At 43.6% G+C, this 23,137-nt stretch overlaps 1 protein-coding gene across 1 annotated transcript in view; it reads right to left on the reverse strand.

Moving 5' to 3' along the window:
- Positions 1–15,836, reverse strand: part of qng1 (Q-nucleotide N-glycosylase 1) — a 39,656-nt gene extending 23,820 nt beyond the window's left edge. Inside the window, exons 1-2 of the mRNA XM_084321277.1 lie at positions 15,780–15,836; positions 2,119–2,316 (exon numbers count right to left, since the gene is read on the reverse strand). Coding sequence (XP_084177403.1) covers positions 2,119–2,308 — 190 coding nt within the window. The 5' untranslated portion in view covers positions 2,309–2,316; positions 15,780–15,836. The remainder of the gene's footprint in view (positions 1–2,118; positions 2,317–15,779) is intronic.
- Between the last annotated feature and the right edge of the window lie 7,301 nt (positions 15,837–23,137).

The raw sequence follows: 23,137 nt of genomic DNA on the forward strand, positions 1-23,137 counted from the left end.
CTGACGCTGGGCCGCAAGGAACAGTAGATAGGTGGCCTGGTCCCTCCCGCTGTGCGTAGCCCCTAAACCCGCCAACGCGGACAGGGAGGTCGCACCCAAGGGGGGACCCCGACAGAAAGGGCCGGTTTGATACGGGAGAAGCTGCCATCAAACTGGTTGACACACACTCCCCCCCTGAACACCCCTCTAGCGCATGCTGAGGAGTTGTTCTACAGCTAGACATGCAAGGCGTGAGGACCCCATGGGCTCCTACACGCCGTAGCCCTGTAGTGATATTGCTATCACCCAAATCACGCTCGCCTCTTCTTTGCAGACCACTGCCGCTCTCACGGGAGTGGGAGACATCAGCGTGATACCCCGCCTGGCGAAGACGAGGCCGGGGTAACCCGTGCTGAGCATTCAACCGAAGAGGCCTCGAGTCCCCCTGCTGACCACTGTAAATAGTGGCAGCCGTAACACCAGGCTCACCCATCACACAACGTGTGGTGCAGGAGCCACGCGACAGCACAACATTCTCACGGACAGACCCAGGCTCAGCCATCAACTGGGTGTCAGCCCCTGTCCCCATGAGAAGCGAAAAGTGGGGCCGCATGCGCTTCAAAGAAGGTTTGCGGCCCGCAGCCAAAGGAAAACGATCAGAGCCCCGCTTCCGTGGGTAACGGAGAGAGGAGTGAACGGGGAGCGGGCTGTTTGCGGCAGAATGACGACGGCTTGTATTTCCCAAGCCGAGTACGCCCAAAATGGCCGATCCCTCGGCCGCCAAGGCTGTCGGCCTTGTGGACCCCTGTTGACTCTCCGCCCAGGGTACCACTGGCAGGGGAAACATGGCCGCCTGTCGAGGGCCTCGCCACAGTCGCTGACGAGGCCGTGCTCCAACCTCTGGCTGCATAGCGTGAGGAGGTGTGGGACCCAGATCAACAACCGCCTGCGCCTCCGCAGAACGACCAAAAAGTCCTTCTGTGGAAAAAGGAGCCGTGAGGAGAGAAAACCTATCTTCTTCCCCAAGAGGAGATTGCTCCAACCAGACATGCCTATTAACAAACGTTGATAGCATCCTAATCCTCCCCGCAGCAAAACCCCCCACATTAGCTACCGACTGACCTTCATTAATGAACCGGTTAAGAGGAGGGAAAAGCGGCAACATCCCACGGCGGGGAACATTAGAACAGTGACCCATTTTAGCATTAGCGTTAGCATTAGCATTAGCATTAGTGTTAGCAGCATGCTCCAGGATCGCCCGGAACCCGTCCACTTCAGGGGAACGTTCACCAAGCCCCTGGCGCCGACACACACTTCACAGCATTACTAACACTAGCATCAATGCCTGATGACACAGGGCCTACCTGTGTGCGAGCCGGCTCGATAGCCAAACCTCGCACGCTGCCCCTCGATCTGCTGCCACAAGATGAGGAAACATCAGAATAGGCCCGACGTGTCGTTGGAACATGCCCCGAAGATTCCAGGGGTAAGCAAACCTCCGGTAAGCATTCAATATTACGCAATTTCTCTAATCTTTTCATAACAACTAGTTGCATAGGGCGTCTTGCATCTGCTATGATGGAAACGAAAATAGAGGAAGAGTGAGTGGTGACCACGCCTAGTACGCCACTAAAGGGGCGGGGCCTGGCAGGTGATGGGTGTATTTTTGTTTTATTCGTTTATAGAGTACACTAGGTACATGAGATGAGGTATATCTCGGTATGGCTTAAGAGCGGGACGCGATGCCAATACGAAATATAACCTTCTGTAGTGTGGTAGTGAACGGTAAACCTTCTGTAGTGTGGTAGTAGTGAAAGGTTAACCTTCTGTAGCACAATAGGCGTTTCTGGCTCCACCGACCAATACAAAATCAATGGGGTCACACTCCTGTCTGTCGAGTTGACTGAGGCTCACTGGCAGTTACTTTGCAGTGTCAGCTTGTACAGACAGGAGCGTGACCTCATTGACCTTCGTGGCTAACTATCTGGAGCTGGTATGAGGAACAGCATGGATTGTGCCGAGAAAGGACTCTACTACCAATCAACATTAGTGGTAAGTAAAGAAATTGAGCTAGGGTTCCAAAGATCAGAACTATCCTTTTAAGTGTGAGAAGTATTTCATATAATTAGAAGCTACTCCCCTGGTCAGAGGTGGGTGGAGGAGCTAGAGGGTTGGCTTTCTTCCAACCGCCAGCGGTAAGCTCGTCGCTGTGACGGAGGGAGTACAGCATCTCCGCCACCTTCTGTACAGCCTCGTCCTCCACAAACACGTCCCGACTCCGCTCTGCTACAAACTGACCAGAGTCACGGGGAGAGAGAGGAGCCTCCATGGTCAAGACTGTAAAAAGAGACACATGCATGCATGCAGTTACATGTTATAATATTTGTGTTGTGAGGACTTTGTTTCCACCAGCTTACATTCGCTCCCTAACCACTGATATGTAGTGTTGTGATTTGATTGTTCTTTCTAGCATCGTTAGGACAGTTGTGACCTGACACGGTCTAGGTCGGATTGTGCCGGCAATGAACATTCCTCACAAAAGCCGAAAACGTCACGCGATTTAGAAATAGGTCAAAATAAAAATATTGGCATTTTTGAGTGCTTTGAAATGTTCTCCATCAGTTTCCTTATTTGCAAAACGTAATACAACTTGTAAATGTGTTTATTATTGTTAGATTCGCCTCGGAGGGGTGTGGTTAAATACTCGGTCTCAAGTGTGGCGACGGAGGGAGAAGCGCAGAAATTACAGCTCATTTCCATTCCGAGTCAACGGACCCAGTAGCAGGGGAGGAAATTAGGCCACTTTACTCGCCAAATGCGAGTATTTTTTACGTTTGGCGAGTGATTCATGAAGACCACTCGCCAGTCTGGCGAGTTGACAGTGCCACGAGAGCACTGCACAAGACCCGCGGACATATATAATGTTTAATAAAAGTTCCTGCAGTACTGGCCAACCCGCGGACATATATAATGTTTAATAAAAGTTCCCGCAGTACTGGCCAACCCGCGGACATATATAATGTTTAATAAAAGTTCCTGCAGTACTGGCCAACCCGCGGACATATATAATGTTTAATAAAAGTTCCCGCAGTACTGGCCAACCCGCGGACATATATAATGTTTAATAAAAGTTCCCGCAGTACTGGCCAACCCGCGGACATATATAATGTTTAATAAAAGTTCCTGCAGTACTGGCCAACCCGCGGACATATATAATGTTTAATAAAAGTTCCCGCAGTACTGGCCAACCCGCGGACATATATAATGTTTAATAAAAGTCCCGTGGTACTGGCCAACCCGCGGACATATATAATGTTTAATAAAAGTCCTGTGGTACTGGCCAACCCGCGGACATATATAATGTTTAATAAAAGTCCCGTGGTACTGGCCAACCCGCGGACATATATAATGTTTAATAAAAGTCCAGTGGTACTGGCCAACCCGCGGACATATATAATGTTTAATAAAAGTCCCGTGGTACTGGCCAACCCGCGGACATATATAATGTTTAATAAAAGTCCCGTGGTACTGGCCAACCCGCGGACATATATAATGTTTAATAAAAGTTCCCGCAGTACTGGCCAACCCGCGGACATATAGAGTGTTGAATAAAAGTCCCGTGGTACTGGCCAACCCGCGGACATATAGAGTGTTGAATAAAAGTCCCGTGGTACTGGCCATCAGTCAAGGAAGCACTCGCAAACAGATAACGTTAAACACAGAAGATGGAAAACAGACAGACTGAGCAACGGGGAACTGCATCCAACCCTAGTACAACTCTCGAGTCCAAGGCAAGGACACATTTAAATTACAGAGGTGTATGTTAGTCTATTGCGCACCGGACTACGAGGTAAGGTTAGACATTTTATTTCATGCTCAAAAGCCCCTGGCTTGCACATCGCAGTCACGAAAGGGGCTAGCTCAACCAGTGCACAACAGCAGACCAACCCAACTGACGTTACCACAACACTTGAGGTACTTCACAGCACTGTCGTAAGGCCACCGTGCCGTCTTAAAGGCACAGTGAACACTCGGATGCATACACAACATTGACGTGGCTTGACAACCGAGGTTCAAAGTTAACTTGATTGACTGATTGAAAACTTTATTAACAGATTGCAGAATGGGTACAATACAGTACGGCTCAATACACACAATTGTTAAGGGGATGCAGTCGCAGACCAGAGAAAGACTTTCGTCTTGTTTACATCAGGGTCCCCCATTTTCAATTCATCATAACATATGACATACACGACATACAGATAGACAGTACTGCTACATCTATACATTTCACATCTATCTATCTATACACTTCACAACATACTTCGATTTTTTTCTTTCACTGCCCAACCCAGTCCAACCCAGCATCTTTCACTGCCCAGTTCAGCCCAACCCAGTCCAGAATGGATCCCTCTTTCATGTTAATATGTGTTATGCTAATATTGTGAAGAGTAGAGACTGTTATTAATGTTTTATGCTAATAAATATTTTAAAGAGTAGAGACACGGTGTGATTATTACTATGATTGAAAATCAATTTAGACGAAGACATACAAAGAAGTAATTATCACAATTAGCGATTTTTTTTGGCTGGTAAAAAATCTGTTTGTCTGGTAAAAAAAATCAGATACTCGCCAGTTGGCTGGTAAGCCAAAAAGTTAGTTTCCTCCCCTGCCCAGTAGCCTACTTTGTTGGCAGTGTGAAACATTAATATCTTTGCAACCGTTTGTGTTAAATTGTATCTGAATCTCTCCGTAGCCTGACTGGCAGTGCGGATAGATTCGGTGTCCAGTGCACGCTCTGCGAGTCAGACTGAAGGCGCATAAAGGAGTCTGCTGTGTCTGTCTCTCTCTCCATCTCCCTCACTCTCTTTCCAAAAGTTACACTATAAAAACGAACTGGATAGTTGATTTAACTTCATAAGTCTGCTATAAGCTTAAATGGTTAACCTTCTCTTTGGAAAGACCAGATGAGGTCAGAGGAGTTTGATAGTATTGACTGAGGATAATGTTGATATTTAAACTTGAAAAAGAATAATACATTTACATTGTCATTTAGTTGACACTTTTATCCAAAGCAACTTGGTATGATGATTAATCTGAGCTATTGTTGACTACCTTAAAGTTTTGTACCTCATTGTCTGCATTTGTACCTCACTGTTTACTCATTGTACTCAGATTGTACTTAGGCTGTACTTTAGATTAGGGCGGGGCAATAAAACGCTAACTATCGCGATATATTTTAATAATCGATATCGATCAATAATAAAAAAAAATATATATCAATAATTATTTCTTTTTTTTACCTGTTAGAGGGCAGTTTTAAAACCAGAGACAGTGGACAGACTTGCCTTGCTTGCCTGCAACTTAAAGTAATGGCTTTGCTTGTCCAAATGACAATACTGACCAAATTGAGATTTATTTTTCTCAATTTGCTTTCTAATTTAAAATACAGGACTAAACACGTTATTTATGCCACATCAATGTGGAACGCCCTACCCAAAGCTGTAAAGGAATGTGAATCACTACCCACTTTCAAAAACACTCTCAAAGAACACCTACGGGAGACTGCAATTCGAAACTGGCCAAATGTCCTAACCCAGTTGTACAGTAAATGACGTAAAAGTATGGCTTTGTCAGTATTCCAATGTACAGTGTACAGTGTGTGTCCCCCACCCCCTCCAATGTACAGACAGGGCCTGAATAAGTATTGTGTTATTAGCAGGTCTGTGCTGGGTCACAGTTGGTCCACACACACAAGGCTAGAAGTGGAACTTAGTAAGCAGCAGGGAAACTTCACTTCTGCTCTCATCGCATCTGGCCAGCGGGTTACACACAAAGAACAAGTGAGTGTACAGTACTTATGACAGGGTAGTACATTCTGTCTGGTACTAAATAATCATGTTTCCAATGGAAGCAATAATGGAACACACATTCTTTTTCTCTCCCAAAAGGCTGGCTGTCACATCTATCTAGGGACCTCAAAACCTACTCTAGCGAGGCCTTTAGCCAAGAACTGGAGGGACTGGTCAGATGAGCTCAGTGGTACAGGGCTGGGCGATATGGAAAAAAATCATATCGCGATAACGATATGATAATGTTATCATATTTCTCGATATCGATAATTATCGAACTTGTTATAAGTATTAAAAAAAAATTATTATATATATATATTTTTTTAAACAACAGATGTATGTTTATTTTGCAGCAATTCTTTGTCATTGCCGCCATCTTTAGTGTTACATCCCCTCACACTCCAGTTCTCAGGCTGCAGCTGGTTTAAAAGCGAAAGTAAACCGGCTTCTCTGCTGGCTGTGGCTCCAGCCTCCAGGGGAGTTGAACAGTTCTGGCTCTGCTAGTTTATTTTTGATCTTTTGGCGCTTTTTTGGTGGACAAACCACCGCACATGTGCACCGTGACTCGTGACTAGAGTCTAGTTCTGCTAGCACACATAGCCTACTGTGTACAGACGGTTTCAAACTGTATTTTAAATTAGAAAGCAAACAAAATAAATGGACAAGAGAAAAATAAATCTCAATTTGGTCAGTATTGTCATTTGGACAAGCAAAGCCATTACTTTAAGTTGCAGGCAAGAAAGACAAGTCTGTCCACTGTCTCTGGTTTTAAAACTGCCCTGTTGCAGGTCACAAAAAAAAAAAAAAAAAAAAAAAAATCGATTTATTTATTTTTTATTTCGATATTCGATATCGATTATTAAAATATATCGCGATATTTATCGTTATCGTTATATCGCCCAGCCCTATCAGAGGGTAGTTGAAGAAACATGGCTTAGTTTCAAAACCAAATTCTCAACAATACTAAACAACATGGCCCCCCTAAGAACCACCAGGGTTAAAAATCGCACTGAGCCATGGATGCACTCAGACATACTGACCGCTATGAAAACCAGAGACAAAAAATGCTCTGAACTTCATAAAAGTCAGTCAAAGCTTGCCAAAAGCTCAAACAGTGATCTCCAAGCCCACATGGTTGAACTCAAACAACAAAGAAACGGACTAAGAAACGATGTAAACACCATGATCAAATCTGCACACAAAAATCTATCACAAAACTGAGGAAACCAAAAACAAACCCTGTGAACTTAATTACTCAACAACCAACTAGGCTGCAGTAAAAAACTAAAAACCAGATTTACAAACATAAACATAAAGACAGAAAACACTCATCACAGACAAGCTGGATGTGGCCAATTACTTAAAAAAAAATCTACAAATTCCAATCTGGCTTCAGAACATCGCACTCCACTGACACATGCCTTCTCTATTTGAACGACCACATCAAACAAGAGGTGGATGCAGGCAAATACTGCGGCATGGTCATGCTGGACCTCCAAAAGGCTTTCGACACTGTCAATCACTCCATTCTGATTGACAAGCTCAAATCAATTTGTTTTGATAGTTCATCAGTGAGCTGGATGCAATCCTACCAATGGAGGGGAGAGAACAGATGGTGGAGGTAAACGGTACACTAACCCCCCCCCCCCCCCCTCCCTCCCAGTGAGCTGTGGTGTTCCACAAGGAAGCATACTAGGACCGTTACTGTTCCTAATTTATGCAAACAACATGTCATCAGCTTGTGACTGCAACTTGTTCCTGTTCGCGGACGACTCAGCCCTGCTGGTCTCTAACAGGGACAAGTTACAGGTTGAAAAAGCCCTCAGCTCTGAACTCGGCATAATCTGCACCTGGATCGCTGATAACAAACCATCATTATTTACACCTGGGTAAAACAGAGTACATTCTCTTTGGATCAAATAAGAAACTCAGCAAGACCAACTGTTACAGTGGCTGACAATATTGTCACAAGGAAAGATGAAATTACATACCTGGGTTCCATCCTAGAGGCAAATCTTTCCTGTGACAAAATGGCAACCAATGTAATAAAAAAAAAGTCAACCAACGAACAAAATTCTTATACTGGATCTCCTCTCTACAAGAATACCCTGAAGACTCAACAGGAGCACTCATTCAAGGGTACTACGACCTCATGGTACCAAAGCACCTCAAATGCACTAAAAACAAGATTACAAACATCACAAAACAAACTGGTCAGACTACTGCTTGACCTTACTCTTAAAACCCACCTCAGGGCAATTCCATGCAAATGTCAACCTCACCATGAAAAAATTAAAATAACATGATCATAACCAAACCAATTTCAAATGTATCATCAAGGTCTATATTTTGTAGTACAAAATAGATTTGATCGTAATATTTATGAGAATGCATGTTTTTTCACACTACAGGAGGAGACACAATGATGTAAAAATAAGTTCTTCGATTAACCTAAGTGTATGACTTTATGAATGGCCAGAATGGCAAAAAAAAAGATCAACAGATATTTTTCTAACCTCACCTTTGGTCATGAAGGGCTGTTGTATCAATATGTGAATCAATTATGTACTTTGTGTCTTTCCATTGGCAGGTGAAGCATGCTGTTATAATGCCCCTTTATGGGACAGCGAATGTAACATCCATAACGTTTTCCAGGAAAAGTTGTCATAAAACATGCATCTGGAATGCAATGTCAACCAAACTTCCTAAGCAAAGCTAACTTTGATAAAGATGACATATTAGCAACAATTAGTCATTCTGGTCTTATTTTTTGTATTATTTACAAGTGTTATGGATGTTACCGTTATGGATGTTACATTGCAAGTGACGGATGTTACATTCTGAATGTGTGTTGTTAAGTCCGATTATGACCCCCTTGTTTGAAGTATAATTTACACATTTTAGTTACACTTATTGAGATAAAGATGAGCCTGCAATAAGAAATGTTTTGACTTTTGGATTTTGATAGGTGACAAAATACACAGCGTTATGGATGTTACGGAAATTGACAAGCTTTTCGGACTCACTGAACACATGATGAAAACTCTGAATATCTTTTTCAAAGAATAACATGTTTACTATCACTTTGTAGGGAAGGGTTTGAGGTACCCAAAAAGCACATTCAGGAAAACCTGGCATTTCCTCTCAAGGAATGAATCACAAAAAAGTGCCGTTATGGATGTTACATTTTTGTGTTATGGATGTTACACGTCTGAAATAGACAAAAAACACTATCAAAAATGTCGTTAAGTCCGATTATGACCACTTTGTTTGATTTAAATCAGAAGTATTTTATGACTCCTTGTTTGATTAAAATCCAACATATTTCCAGACACAACTTTTTCACACATTGTTGGTCTAGGCCAGGGCCTAGGCAGAGCCGTGTCCACGTTAGCCTACTGCTAATCGGCTGCTGTCGGCCATCTCCCCCTCGCGTCTGCTCAGCCTACATGTGTATTTGTTATTGTTTTGCCGAGTATCGTGACAAGAAACCCACCCCAAAAAACACAGAAACCCCAAATGAAACCAAACAGAAAGTAAATGAGTATTATTCCAGGGACGACATTTTAAGACAGGCCCCAGGAATGAAGGATGCAGTGACCATAAGAGAAGGAGTCAAGCAGAGGGTTCAGAAATGCCACATGTCCATGTCCCTTATGGAGGCTTACCGCTGCACTTCCAACCAAAGAGGACAAGTCCTGGGTCAGTTTTGATCAGATTCGTGAACACCTCAATCCTCAGAGGGAGATACCATTTCTCTGAACCAGTCCAGGCAGAGTGAATTGGACTTGATTTTTTATAACTTTCTTTTTCATGGTGAGGTTGACATTTTCATGGAATTGCTCCAAAACTCATTTTCTGATTTAACCGATATTAATATTGCTGTTCTCTGTATAGAAAACACTTGTTTATGTTAATCAAATAAAGAGCTATTTTCCAAAAACTTTTTGTAATTTATTTTCAGAAGTGACTGATATTTTGAAACTATTTAAGACCAAAAAAAAGAAAAGATTTATTTTTTATTTTTGTGATGTCACAGTATGATGTCATAATAGAACATTCTAGAACATTTGTGATGTCACAGTATGATGTCATAATCAAACATTCTAGAACATTTGTGATGTCACAGTATGATGTCATAATCGAACATTCTAAACAGTGGTCACCAACCCGTCGATCTTGATCGATCTTTGAGACTGTCCCTGTAGATCTTTCCATGAAAATTAAAAATAAAAAAAGATTAGATTAGATCTTACCCTATGTTAAGTTAAGTTTCCAATGTTCTCTCTGAATGTAACATCCATAACGCTGGAATTGCCCCTCACCCCTGCTCATTTTGACAACCTAGGATGGCTTAGAGTAGACGACAGAGTACAGCAACTTGCAATGGGCCTGTTCTACAAGATACACTACACGACTAAGGTACCCATGTACATGTCGAAATACTTCCCAAAGGTCAGTGAATACCACAACCACAACACCAGAGGGAGTTCCACAAATCATGTTCCACCCAGATTCGGCTAAAAAAAAGGGGACTAAACACGTTTCGCAATTATGTCACATCAATGTGGAACGCCCTACCCACAGCCGTAAAAAGATTTGAATCCCTACCCACCTTCAAAACCGCTCTCAAAGAGCACCTATGGGAGGCTGCAATTCTAAACTGGCCCCGGTAAATGTCCAACCCCCCCCCCCCCCCCCCAACCCCCTCCAATCTGTACAGTTTCTTCCCCCTCAAATGTATTCTCCTTTAGAAACTCTGTCTGTAAATAAACAGTACTGTATACATAGGCGGCGCGTATATAAGGCCAGGGGAGGCTATGCCGACCCAGTCTGTGCATTATTATAGGCAGCCTAGGCTACGATATTGTGTGTGGGGGCTGCTGCAGCCCGGTGGTGACAATACGCAAGGGTTGGCCAACCAAGGTGTCAATGGCAGTAGGTGTGGTGGCCGTTTAACATTCCAGACTGCAGGCAGTAACCAATCACGCCGCATCATCAAACTAACCGGTGGCGTCTATTAGAATCCTAACGCTAATTTCCATTAAGGACAAGTACATTTAGCAAATCAGCCCTCTCCGTGAGAGCTGCCAAGACCTGGAACTCCATTCCAAGTTACATGCCGCCTGGGCATAACACTGGATCACCTGAGGCCAAGGGCTTGCTCTACGAGGGCATGATGAGACTGAGTCAGAGTTAATCAAACCGTGGAAACTTTTTAGAGCTACTATGTACATTGTTTTCAAAGCATGATGAGATCCAAATTACGGAAAATGTTTCCTTCATTGCCGTCGGCACCGCAACTTGTGAACGGCCTTTCCCAATGAGGCGCATCCGAAACTTTTGTTGCATTAAGGTAAGACAATGGTTAATCATATTGGATGCCTTCATTTGAACAATTAATTTGCACTATATGAAATGAGTGGGGCTCGCTGTAGTAGCCTAGTAGACGTGGGTGTGTGTATTGTATGACATCAGAACCTGGACAGCACCGTTTGCGTGCAAGCAAAAAAGAAAAAGGGAACATTTTGCACGCTCCGCACGACTCCCATCCCATCTATAGCCTACCCTAATGTCCAGCTCACCCGCCGCCTATGACTGTATATTTGTATATCTTGTATGTCATAAATGTCTGGATGTAACAGTACTGTATATCTGTATGTCGTGTATGTCATAAATGTTATAATGAATTGAAAATGGGGGACCCTGATGTAAACAAGACGAAAGTCTTTCTCTGGTCTGCATCCCCTCTCTCCGCTCTCAAAGAGCACCTACGGGTGGCTGCAATTAGAAACTGGCCCCGGTAAATGTCCAAACCCCCCCACCCACCCACCCAACACCCTCCAATATAGTTTTTCCCCTTCGAATGTATATATATTTGTTACAATCTCTTTCTCTTAAACAGTACTGTATATTTGTATGTCTTGCATGTCATAAATGTCTTGATGAAACAGTACTGTATATCTGTATGTCATAAATGTCTTGATTAATTAATTGAAAATGGGGGACCCTGATGTAAACAAGACGAAAGTATTTTTCTGGTCTGCATCACCTTAACAATTGTTTGTATTGAGCCGTACAGTATTGTACCCATTCTGCAATCTGTTAATAAAGTCATCACCCACCCTCCTACAGTCTCCTCCCCACCGTATGTATTCTCTCTCCCCACCGTATGTATATTTCTCTCCCACCCACACCCTCGTACAGTCCCCTCCCCATCATATGTCTGTCAGGATCTATGGGTAACAAACAGTACTGTATATTTGCATATCGTATGTCACAAATGTAACAGTACTATAGGTCTGTATGTCATGTATGTCCCTATGCCATAAATGTCATGATGTCATCATATAGGCTGTGTATGTCATAAATGTCACTATGAATTGAAAATGGGGGACCCTGATGTAAACAAGACAAACGGCTTTCTCTGGTCTGCATCCCCTTAACAATTGTATTGAGGCGTACTGTATTGTACCCATTTTGCAATCTGTTAAATAAAGTTCTCATTCATTCATTCATCAATCAATCATCAATCAATCAAACGATACTTATATTCACTGCCGAGTCACAATTGTGCTTTATGAGAGTAGGCTAGTTTAGTGTATGCCATATTGCTGTGGAAGGAAGCACCATTCTACACGACTCATAGATGAGATCGTTTAGTGCCAATAAAGCAGAAAGCAGAGCAGTTGGATTTAGCTCGCCAATCGGGTGCAAGTGCAACATAATGTAAATACGTGATTGATTGATTGATTGAAAAGTTTATTAACAGATTGCAGAATGGGTACAGTACAGTACAGCTCAATACATACAATTGTTAAGAGGATGCAGACCTGAGAAAGACTTTCGTCTTGTTTCCATCAGGGTCCCCCATTTTCAATTCATCATATGACACACATGACATACAGATAGACAGTACTGCTACATCTATACATTTATGACATACCAGATTTTCAAATACAGTACTGTTTGTGATACTAAAAAAATCCAGAAGAAGAGTATATACATTTGACATAGAAACTGTGCATTGGGGGAGGTTGGGTAGGTGGGGTGGGGCTGTACATTGGAGGTGGGGGGGGGGGGGGGGGGGGGGGGGGCACTGTACATTGGAATACTGACATACATTTGACATGGAAACTGTACATTGGAGGAGGTTGGGTAGGTGTTGGGTTGGGTGGGGCTGTACATTGGAATACTGACAAAGCCATGCTTGGTCTTTATTGTACAACTGGGTTAGGACATTTGTAGGGGCCAGTTTTGAATTGCAGTCTCCCGTAGGTGTTCTTTGAGAGTGTTTTTGAAGGTGGGTAGTGATTTACATTCCTTTACAGCTTTGGGTAGGGCGTTCCACATTGTTGTGGCATAATTGCGAAACGTGTTTAGTCCCTTGTTTGTGCCGAATCCTAGGTTGGCAAAGTGTGCAGGGGTGAGGTGGGTTCTAGGAGTCAGGTCAAGCAGTAGTCTGACTAGTTTGTTTTGAGATGTTTGTAATTTGGTTTTTAGTGCCTTTGAGGTGCTTTGGTACCATGAGGTGCAAGCATAGTCGTAGTACCCTTGAATGAGTGCTCCTGCCAGAGTCTTCAGGGTATTCTTGTTTACCAGGGAGGAGATCCGGTACAAGAATCGAGTTCGTTGATTGACTTTTTTTATTACATTGGATGCCATTTTGTCACAGGAAAGATTAGCCTCTAGGATGGAACCCAGGTAGGTAATTTCATCTTTCCTTGTGACAATATTGTCACCCACTGTAACTGAGAAGCCGTCTGTTTTGCTGAGTTTGTTATTTGAACCGAAGAGAATGGACTCTGTTTTGCCCATGTGTAATGATAGTTTGTTGTCGGCGAGCCATATGCAGATTTTGCCTAGTTCCGAGCTGAGGGTTTTTTCAACCTGTAATTTGTTCTTGTCAGAGACCAGCAGGGCTGAGTCGTCCGCAAACAGGAACAAGTTGCAGTCACAAGCTGACGACATGTCATTTGCATAAATTAGGAACAGTAGTGGTCCTAGTATGCTTCCTTGTGGAACACCACAGTTCACTGTGAGGGGGGGGGATAGGGTACCGTTTACCTCCACCATCTGTTCTCTCCCCTCCAGGTAGGATTGTATCCAGCTCACTGATAAACTATCAAAACCAATTGCTTTTAGCTTGTCAATCAGAATGGTGTGATTGACAGTGTCGAAGGCCTTTTGTAGGTCTAGCATGATCATGCCGCAGTATTTGCCCGCGTCCACCTCTTGCTTGATGTGGTCGTTCAAATAGAGAAGGCATGTGTCAGTGGAGTGGGATGTTCTGAAGCCAGATTGGAATTCGTAGATTAGATTTTTATCCGTAAGGTACTTTTCGACCTGTTCGTATACTATTTTTTCCATGACTTTCGAGATGGATGTAAGGATAGAAACAGGGCGGTAGTTGCCTGGGTCTAATTTGCTGCCCTTTTTGTGCAGGGGTGTTACTCTCGCTATTTTGAAGTCCTTGGGGACGTGTCCCTGTTTTATGGAGAGGTTTATTATGTGTGTGATGACTGGGGTGATGGCGGCTGCTGAGTCTCTGAGGAATTTGGAGGGGATGTTGTCATGGCCAGTGGCCTTGTTCGGTTGGAGGGCGCTCAGTTTATCGAGTACCTCATCTGTAGTTACCATTTCCAGTTTGAAATCGTCTTTGTGGACGCCTAGGTTCTTGTAGTATGCTACTATGTGTTCTACCCCATACTGCCCTGAGTGGGAGGGTAGTTTGTTTACCAGTGTTGTGGCTATGTTTGTGAAGAAAGTGTTTAAGTAATTGGCTACATCCAGTTTGTCTGTGATGAGCGTGTTGTCCGTCTTTATGTTTATGTTTGAGAACCTGGTTTTAAGTTTTTTACTGCAGCCTAGTTGATTATTGAGTAATTTCCAAAGTTCACATGGTTTATTTTTGTTTTCCTCAGTTTTGTCATTGATGAAATTTTTTTTTGCAGTTTTTATCATGGAGTTTACGTCATTTCTTAGTCTGTTTCTTTCTAGTTTGAGTTCAGTCACGTGGGCTTGGAGTTCACTGCTCGTGCTTTTGGTAAGCTTTGACTGACTTTTATGAAATTCAGAGCATTTTTTGTCTCTGGCTTTCATAGCGGTCAGTATTTCAGTGTGCATCCACGGCTCAGCGCGATTTTTTACCCTGGTGGTTCTTAGGGGGGCCATGTTGTTTAGTATTGTTGAGAATTTGGTTTTGAAGCCAAGCCAGGTTTCTTCAACCAGTGTACCATTGAGTTCATCTGACCAGTCCAGGCTCTTCAGTTCAAGGTTAAAGGCCTCGCTAGAGTACGTTTTGAGGTCTCTAGATGTGACCATTTTGTGACAGCCAGCCTTTTGCTTTGGCTTTTTGCGGGAACAGAATATCATATAATGATCACTTAACCCGCATGCTATCACCCCTTTATAACATGTCTTTGTTATTACAATGGCGCGAAGCTGCGATATTCAGTCGATCATTTGTAAAGTGCAATGTTTATAATCCCAGTACTGTTAGCCTTTTCCTCAAACTGAGCTACGCAATCCGACGCGTGATTGCATTTGCAGGTGACTTGCAACACACACATACCCAAATTGCACAACATTATCGAGTGAATATTGCAACTACCAAGGCAGTGTGTAATAACAAAGCCAACAAAGTAATGTTGAAGTCTGAACATTGGGTCTCGCCCGTACGCCCGCACGGCAAACATTTGCTAAACAGGACTATTCGCCCACACGACACAGTGGGAAGTGTCACCTGGTCGTGATGGACCGGTCGCGTGAACACTTAATAACTTGACCTGCTACTTTAGAGGAAAGCTAGCTACAGATGCTGTTTATCTAATTCGCTATTAACACATTATCGCCAAAAGTGTCCGACAACTAACTATGTCGCTTTTTAGGAGGTTAGCTTATACTATGAAAGTGAACCATATAGACATTGAATGTAGTAAACTTACACTTCTCGTTGACAAGTCAGGCAGACTGCAGCCCACGTGACTGCTTTCCACTACGCGGTCGCGTCTATATTTATCACAGCCGAACAGTGCGTCGCGTTTCTCTGATTGGCCACGACGCCCATGTGACCGCGGCAGCGCGAGAGAGCGGCAGTGCGGAAATAGGCTGCATCCTCCACGTCAAGAAAGACAGACAGGCATTCTCTGTGACAAACCCTAACCTTAACCAACTCCGAAATAATGCCTAACCTTAACCCTCCCTAACCTTAACTTAACCCTAACCTTAACCAACTCCGAAATAATGCCTAACCTTAAAGGATAACTCCACTATTTTGGGAAATTAGCTTATTTAACATCTTCCCTGGAGTTAGACAAGAAGATGCATACCTTTTTTGTCTCTGTGCGTGCATTTTAGCTTTGGGAATAGATGCTCCGTTAGCATAGCTTAGCTTCATCACTGGAAGTGAGGCAGGACAGTAGCCTTACAGTGCCTTACAGTGTATTGCAAGGTCTGACATTGACCAAACTTGATATGCATGACCTTGGTGGGCTCTAGGTCAACTCCTGAAAAGGGGGTCAATGTCAGACTTTGCAATCAAAAGTTAGGGGGCTAATAACCCTTGCCATAATTTCAGTGCGCCCCTAACTTTTGATTGCAAGGTCTGACATTGACCCCCTTTTCAGGAGTTGACCTAGAGCCCACCAAGGTCATGCATATCAAGGTTGGTCAATGTCAGACCTTGCAATACACTGTAAGGCACTGTAAGGCTACTGTCCTGCCTCACTTCCAGTGATGAAGCTAAGCTATGCTAACGGAGCATCTATTCCCAAAGCTAAATGCACGCACAGAGACAAAAAAGGTATGCATCTTATTGTCTAACTCCAGGGAAGATGTTAAATAAGCTAATTTCCCAAAATAGTGGAGTTATCCTTTAACTAAGTTAACCCTAACCTTAACCAACTCCGAAAGAATGTCTAACCTTAACCCTCCCTAACCTTAACTTAACCCTAACCTTAACCAACTCCGAAATAATGCCTAACCTTAACTTAAGATAAGATAAGATAAGATATTCCTTTATTGATCCCCTTGGGGAAATTCAGGCATCATAGCAGCATGGGGGGGAGGGGGGGAGGGGTACAGGTAGTAAAACAACACAGTATACAGGTAGTAAAAGACAACACAGGCAGTGTAAACAATTTGATCAATATGGTCAATATAATTTACTATCTGACTAGCTGAGGAATATTCACATTATTCACAGTGTCACATGAGGTGCAGTATGCAAGAGGTAGTGTTATAATTTACTATCTACTGAGTGTACATTAATCAAAGTACCAGGGTAGTCTACTTTGTCCCCCTTGGGTTCCTATAAGTCCCAGGTCAATGTCTGGTAGCAGTCGCTGTCGCTGCCCCCTGTTGTGGGGCCTGGAGGCTGCTAGTCGCTGCCCACTGTTGTGGAGCCTGATGGCCGCTGGTATGAAGGACTGTCCGAGGCGGTTAGTTGAGTGTCGGGGGGGGATGAGTCTGTGGCTGAACGAGCTTCTCATCTTGACTAGCTCGTCGTAGAGGGGGTGGTAGGGGTTCTCCATGATGGCATCCAGCTTCCTTATCATCCCCCTCTCTCCCATCACCTCAAGTCTAGGTAGCTCGACTCCCACCACGGAGCTAGCCTTCCTCACCAGCTTGTTGAGCTTGTTGGTGTCCCTTGAGTTGATGTAGCCTCCCCAGCATGCCACAGCATAGAAGAGGATGCTGGCCACAACAGACTGGTAAAAAGACTGCAGCAGTTTGTTGCACACATTGAAGGACCTGAGTCTCCTCAGGAAGAACAGCCTGCTCTGTCCCTTCCTGTAGAGGGCCTCTGTGTTGTCCGACCAGTCCAGTTTATTGTTCAGGTGTACCCCAAGGAACTTGTATGAGTCCACCATCTCCACATCCACCCCTCGGATGGAGATGGGAATCGGGGGGGGCCTCTTCTTGCCCCTCCGGAAGTCCACCACCAGCTCCTTGGTCTTACTGGTGTTGAGTTGGAGGTGGTTGCTGTCGCTCCACCCCACGAAGCTCTCCACCAGGGCTCTGTACTCCTCCTCATCATCGTCGGTGATGTAGCTTACGATGGAGGAGTCGTCTGAGAACTTCTGCAGGTGGCACCCGCTGGAGTTGCGGCAGAAGTCTGAGGTGTAGAGGGTGAAGAGGAAGGGTGACAGCACAGTTCCCTGGGGGGCGCCGGTGTTGCTCACCAGTACGTCAGACTGACTGTCCTTTAGTCTGACGTACTGTGGCCTCTCAGTAACCCTAACCTTAACCAACTCCGAAAGAATGCCTAAACTTAACCAGCGGAAGAATGCACGTTTATAGCGAGAGATGATAAACGTAAAAAAGAAGAAAAAAAAGAAATTGAAGTGATTCAAACTTGTGACCAACCGCACCGCAGGCTCCACAGCACGGCGGCGTACCAGTTGAGCTAAGCGTCGATGGAAAAACATCGGGGATTACGGCTACATAATGCCGCAAGCTCTGCCGCTCCGCTCCGCCGCTCTGCGGCTGCCGCGCTGCCGCGGGGCGTGTCGCAGCCAACCAGGGAAAACGCGGAAGCACTCTTCGGCTCCAATTAAAGAATAGGCTACGCGGTCGGCGTTATTTTTTTTCCTAGACGCATTTCTCGGAGACGCTCTCTGATTGGCCGACGCCTGTTTCTACACTGGTTAAGCTTAGGCACTCTTTCGAAGTTGGTTAAGGTTAGAGTTTGTCTTAGAGCATGGCGATAGAACGCCAGGTAGTTTGCAGGCTGTTTGACGCAGAAATGGGCAAAGACACAGCTCGTCACGCGATTGGGCAAACATGTCAGTGGCCAATCAGAGAGCGTCTCCAAGAAATGCGACTAGGAAAAAAAATAACGCACCTGGTCGCGTGTATATTTTCCGCGTGCTTACGAAAAACCAAGCCGCATTTCTCGGAGACGCTCTCTGATTGGCACTGACTGACGCTCTCTGATTGGCCACTGACATGTTTGCCCAATCGCGTGACGAGCTGTGTCTTTGCCCATTTCTGTGTCAAACAGCCTGCAAACTACCTGGCGTTCTATCGCCATGCTCTAAGACAAACTCTAACCTTAACCAACTTCGAAGAGTGCCTAAGCTTAACCAGTGTAGAAACAGGCGTCGGCCAATCAGAGAGCGTCTCCGATAAATACGGTTTGATTTCGTAATCACGCATATTTTCCCTAACGCTCTTTCACTTACGCGTTCGGGATGCGCGATCTGATTGGCCACTTGATTGATTGATTGATTGAAAACTTTATTAACAGATTGCAGAATGGGTACAATACAATACAGCTCAATACACACAATTGTTAAGGGGATGCAGACCAGAGAAAGACTTTCATCTTGTTTACATCAGGGTACCCCATTTTCAATTCATCAGGAGATGTCACTGACGTTTCTCTCAGCGCCAATCGCGTTACTCCTAACAATTGCGCCTAACTTTCAGTTCCACAGCCCAAGTCCTTCAGTTCCACAGCCCAAGTCCGACATCACATCAATATACTAGCTATTCATATCAAACGAAATAACATATTGTTTTCATCTCTCTATATTAACGTAACTAGCTATTCATATCAATCGAAATAACGTATTGTTTTCATCTCTCTATATTAACGTGATTCCATCAACACAACATAAATGTTCAAAACACGACTTCATTATTGCGCGATCTTGCAATGATTTGAAGTTTATCTCTGCTCTGTTTACGTTGGGTGGACGAGCAGTGAGTTTTAATATTGAGCACGGCATAAGAATAGCCTACCAGTAGCCTAAAAACCTGTTTTAGATTAGGCTGTAAAAATCTGTTCTATAGGCTATATTTAGTCTAGTTTATTAGACATAAAGCATGAGTCTACATCAATAGCATTAACCATACATTGTCAAGGTTGACAGAATAAAGTCTATATCAACTTATTTCCAGTGTCGGCGCCATGGGGGGGCATTCGCGGGCCATGCCCCCCCAGATGACGCACTGTGCCCCTCCAAAACGTCATAGGCAATTATTATAAAAAAATTAAATAATTAAACATTTAATTCTTTTTATTATAGTAAAAGTCAGATGTTTTCCTTTATAAATAGGCTATTTGGCCTATTATTAAACGAAATTAAACAAAAAAAAGTCTTAAAAGAAGTGTATGTTTGATCGCATGTAGCCCCTTTCGTGACTGATGCACCGAGTGAATCCACAGTCACTTGCTCCTCAATAGGAAACCAACCTAGATTTACCATGAAGGACATGGGGGACCCTGATGGAAACAAGACAAACGTCTTTCTCAGGTCTGCATCCCCTTAACAATTGTATGTATTGAGCCGTACTGTATTGTACCCATTCTGCAATCTGTTAAATAAAGTTTTTCATTCATTCATTCATTCATTCAGACTGGTTCTGGTCGAACGGTTCGTTATACAAGTATCAGAGAGAAATTTCAAAGATACTCACAGTTGCACGAGGGTCTTGGACAGAGATACGGGAGGGTTAGAAAGCTCTGCGTTGCTAATAAACATTTTAAATATCTTTTATAAACTGGTCAAAACGGCATTATTTCCAGCGTTGGGTGCATGATGCGCATGCGCTGTGATCACAGCGCAGGCGCAGCAGGCAGCCAAATACGGAAATAATGCCGTTTTGAGCAGTGTTGATCAGGGGCGGAGCTAGGGGGTGGCTACCTGGGCTCAAGCCCCGGATGTATTCTGAAAAGCCCTGAATCTATTTAAAAAAAAAAAAAAAAAAAAAATGATTTTTTTTTTTTCTTTTTTTACAATTCATCATTGTTACATGAAAATATGTTTGCACCAGATTTAGCAGAAGCTAATTTCCATCTGTGGTCTATCCAGCTGCTAACTGTATTTGAGTGAGTTAAGTCTTGGTGTTATGGTAGACTCAGACCTAAGCTTTAAATCACAATCAACAAGTTGACAAAAACTTAATTCTTCCACCTTAGAAACATAGCTAAAGTACGGCCATTTATAAATCAAAAGGACGCTGAAAACCAGATCCATGCCTTTATCTCAAGCCAACTCGACTACTGTAATGCACTCCTTACCGGCCTCCCGAAAAAATACGATGAAAACTATTTTATTGCAATGCACTATTGCATTATTTTATTCTATTTGACTAACTATTTTATTGCACTGCACTATTTTACTTTGTATCAGTGAATCATAGACGCCTGGCCATAAGAGCATTCGGAGCATCTCTGCTCTCCCACTATTGAACTTGGGGGAGCAAAGGTATGATCTTGCTCCACCACTTTTTGATTATATGAAAAATATGATATATCCCCCCCCAATATATAAATCTAACCATAACTACGTTATGGTTAACTGAGTTTTATAGTGAAAAGAGCAGCTTTATTGGTCAAGATTGAAGGCTCTATATTGCAGGAAATTGCACGTACAGGTTCATTAAATTCAAAAAATGTGCCCATTGCCTGCCAAAAAAAAATAAAAAAAATTAAAAAAAAATAAAAAAAAAAAAAAATAAAAAAAAAAAAAAGGGGGGGGGGCCCATCTGGGCTAAGCCCCGGATCTCCTACAATCCTAAATCCGCCCCTGGTGTTGATCCCAGTTTATAAAAAACAGCAAACAGTCTCGCCCCCCTCTCCAATCTTATTTCGTTGCATGATAAGCTTGCGTGTAGTTATTGATTATTATATGCGAGGGGAGGGGGTGGGCGGTGGGGGTCAATCGGAGATCGGGTTTAGAGTTAGAGAGTTGCGTAGTGGTTGTAAGAGGATCCATGGACCTGCCCCGCTGTACAGTACTGGTTGGCACAGACATAACCAGGCAGACAGTGAGTAATGTGTTCTCAACCAGGAGCACCGTTAACAGTTACTTTCACTTATTAATGAATGTAAAGCCCAGCCTCTGGCTTATTTCATACTGTTTAATTTGTGTGTGTGTGTGCGCAAGACGCGAGTTGATTGATTGATAACTTTATTAACAGATTGCAGAATGGGTACAATACAGTACAGTGTGTTTGTTGTGACGTGAGAGAGAAAGAGAGAGAGAGAGAGAGAGAGAGACTGTCTTATCTCTTATGCGCACTCATGTTTTGAAATGCATGTTGGTTTGCAGGAAATTCGTTTTCTGAAGCCTATATTTTATGCCCCCCCGAAATTACCATATGCCCCCCCGTTAAATTCGCTCTGGCGCCGACTCTGCTTATTTCCATCATGGACCTTGGTGTAGGCTAATAACAGAACAGATTGACAGGTGGCGACAAAGCACAAGACTGGGCATTTATTTAAAAAACATACATGCAGAATATGAAAGAACAGACAATCATCAACAAACACAACAACCGCATTGGCCATGGGAGTCTTATGCATGGCTATACTCATATGTCATTCTTTAACTGTATGTGAAATGCCACATACCTGTTCTGTATGTACATACATTGAATAACTAATAGCATATGTAGCCTATATAGGTCTACACACATACAATGACAATATTGGGTTCTTGTCCCTAGTCATGCACCCAGCGTACCTGGAGGGGAGAGAACAGATGGTGGAGGTAAACGGTACACTACCCCCCCCCCCCCCCTCCCAGTGAGCTGTGGTGTTCCACAAGGAAGCATACTAGGACCGTTACTGTTCCTAATTTATGCAAATGACATGTCATCAGCTTGTGACTGCAACTTGTTCCTGTTTGCGGATGACTCAGCCCTGCTGGTCTCTAACAGGGACAAGTTACAGGTTGAAAAAGCCCTCAGCTCTGAACTCGGCAGAATCTGCACCTGGATCGCTGATAACAAACCATCATTATTTACACCTGGGTAAAACAGCTTGACATACATTTGACATAGAAACTGTACATTGGAGGAGGTTGGGTAGGTGGGGTGGGGCTGTACATTGGAATACTGACAAAGCCATGCTTGGTCTTTATTGTACAACTGGGTTAGGACATTTGTAGGGGCCAGTTTTGAATTGCAGTCTCCCGTAGGTGTTCTTTGAGAGTGTTTTTGAAGGTGGGTAGTGATTCACATTCCTTTACAGCTTTGGGTAGGGCTGATGATTCATCTAGTGTGGGTCATATGTTCATCAGATCAGTTAGTATAGAAGACGTTAGAATATAACGCTAAATCTTACCGTGGCTTCCTCGCGCCGCTGGCAGATGAGCGTGGAACAGAATTTTTTCTATTATGGGATGGAGAAATGCCCGATCCATTTCCAGGTTGTATAATAGTATATACGTCCAAATCATGTTGTTTTTTCGAGTTATTTGCACCGATCGATGTTCACTGTGTCAATACGGAGTCTCTCTAATGATAGCGAGTGCCCGGACGCCTGTAGCTGTTCCGCAACCGTTCCTAT

Source organism: Notolepis coatsorum, assembly GCF_963971535.1.
Source record: "Notolepis coatsorum genome assembly, chromosome: 1".
Classification (NCBI taxonomy): Eukaryota; Metazoa; Chordata; class Actinopteri; order Aulopiformes; family Paralepididae; genus Notolepis; species Notolepis coatsorum.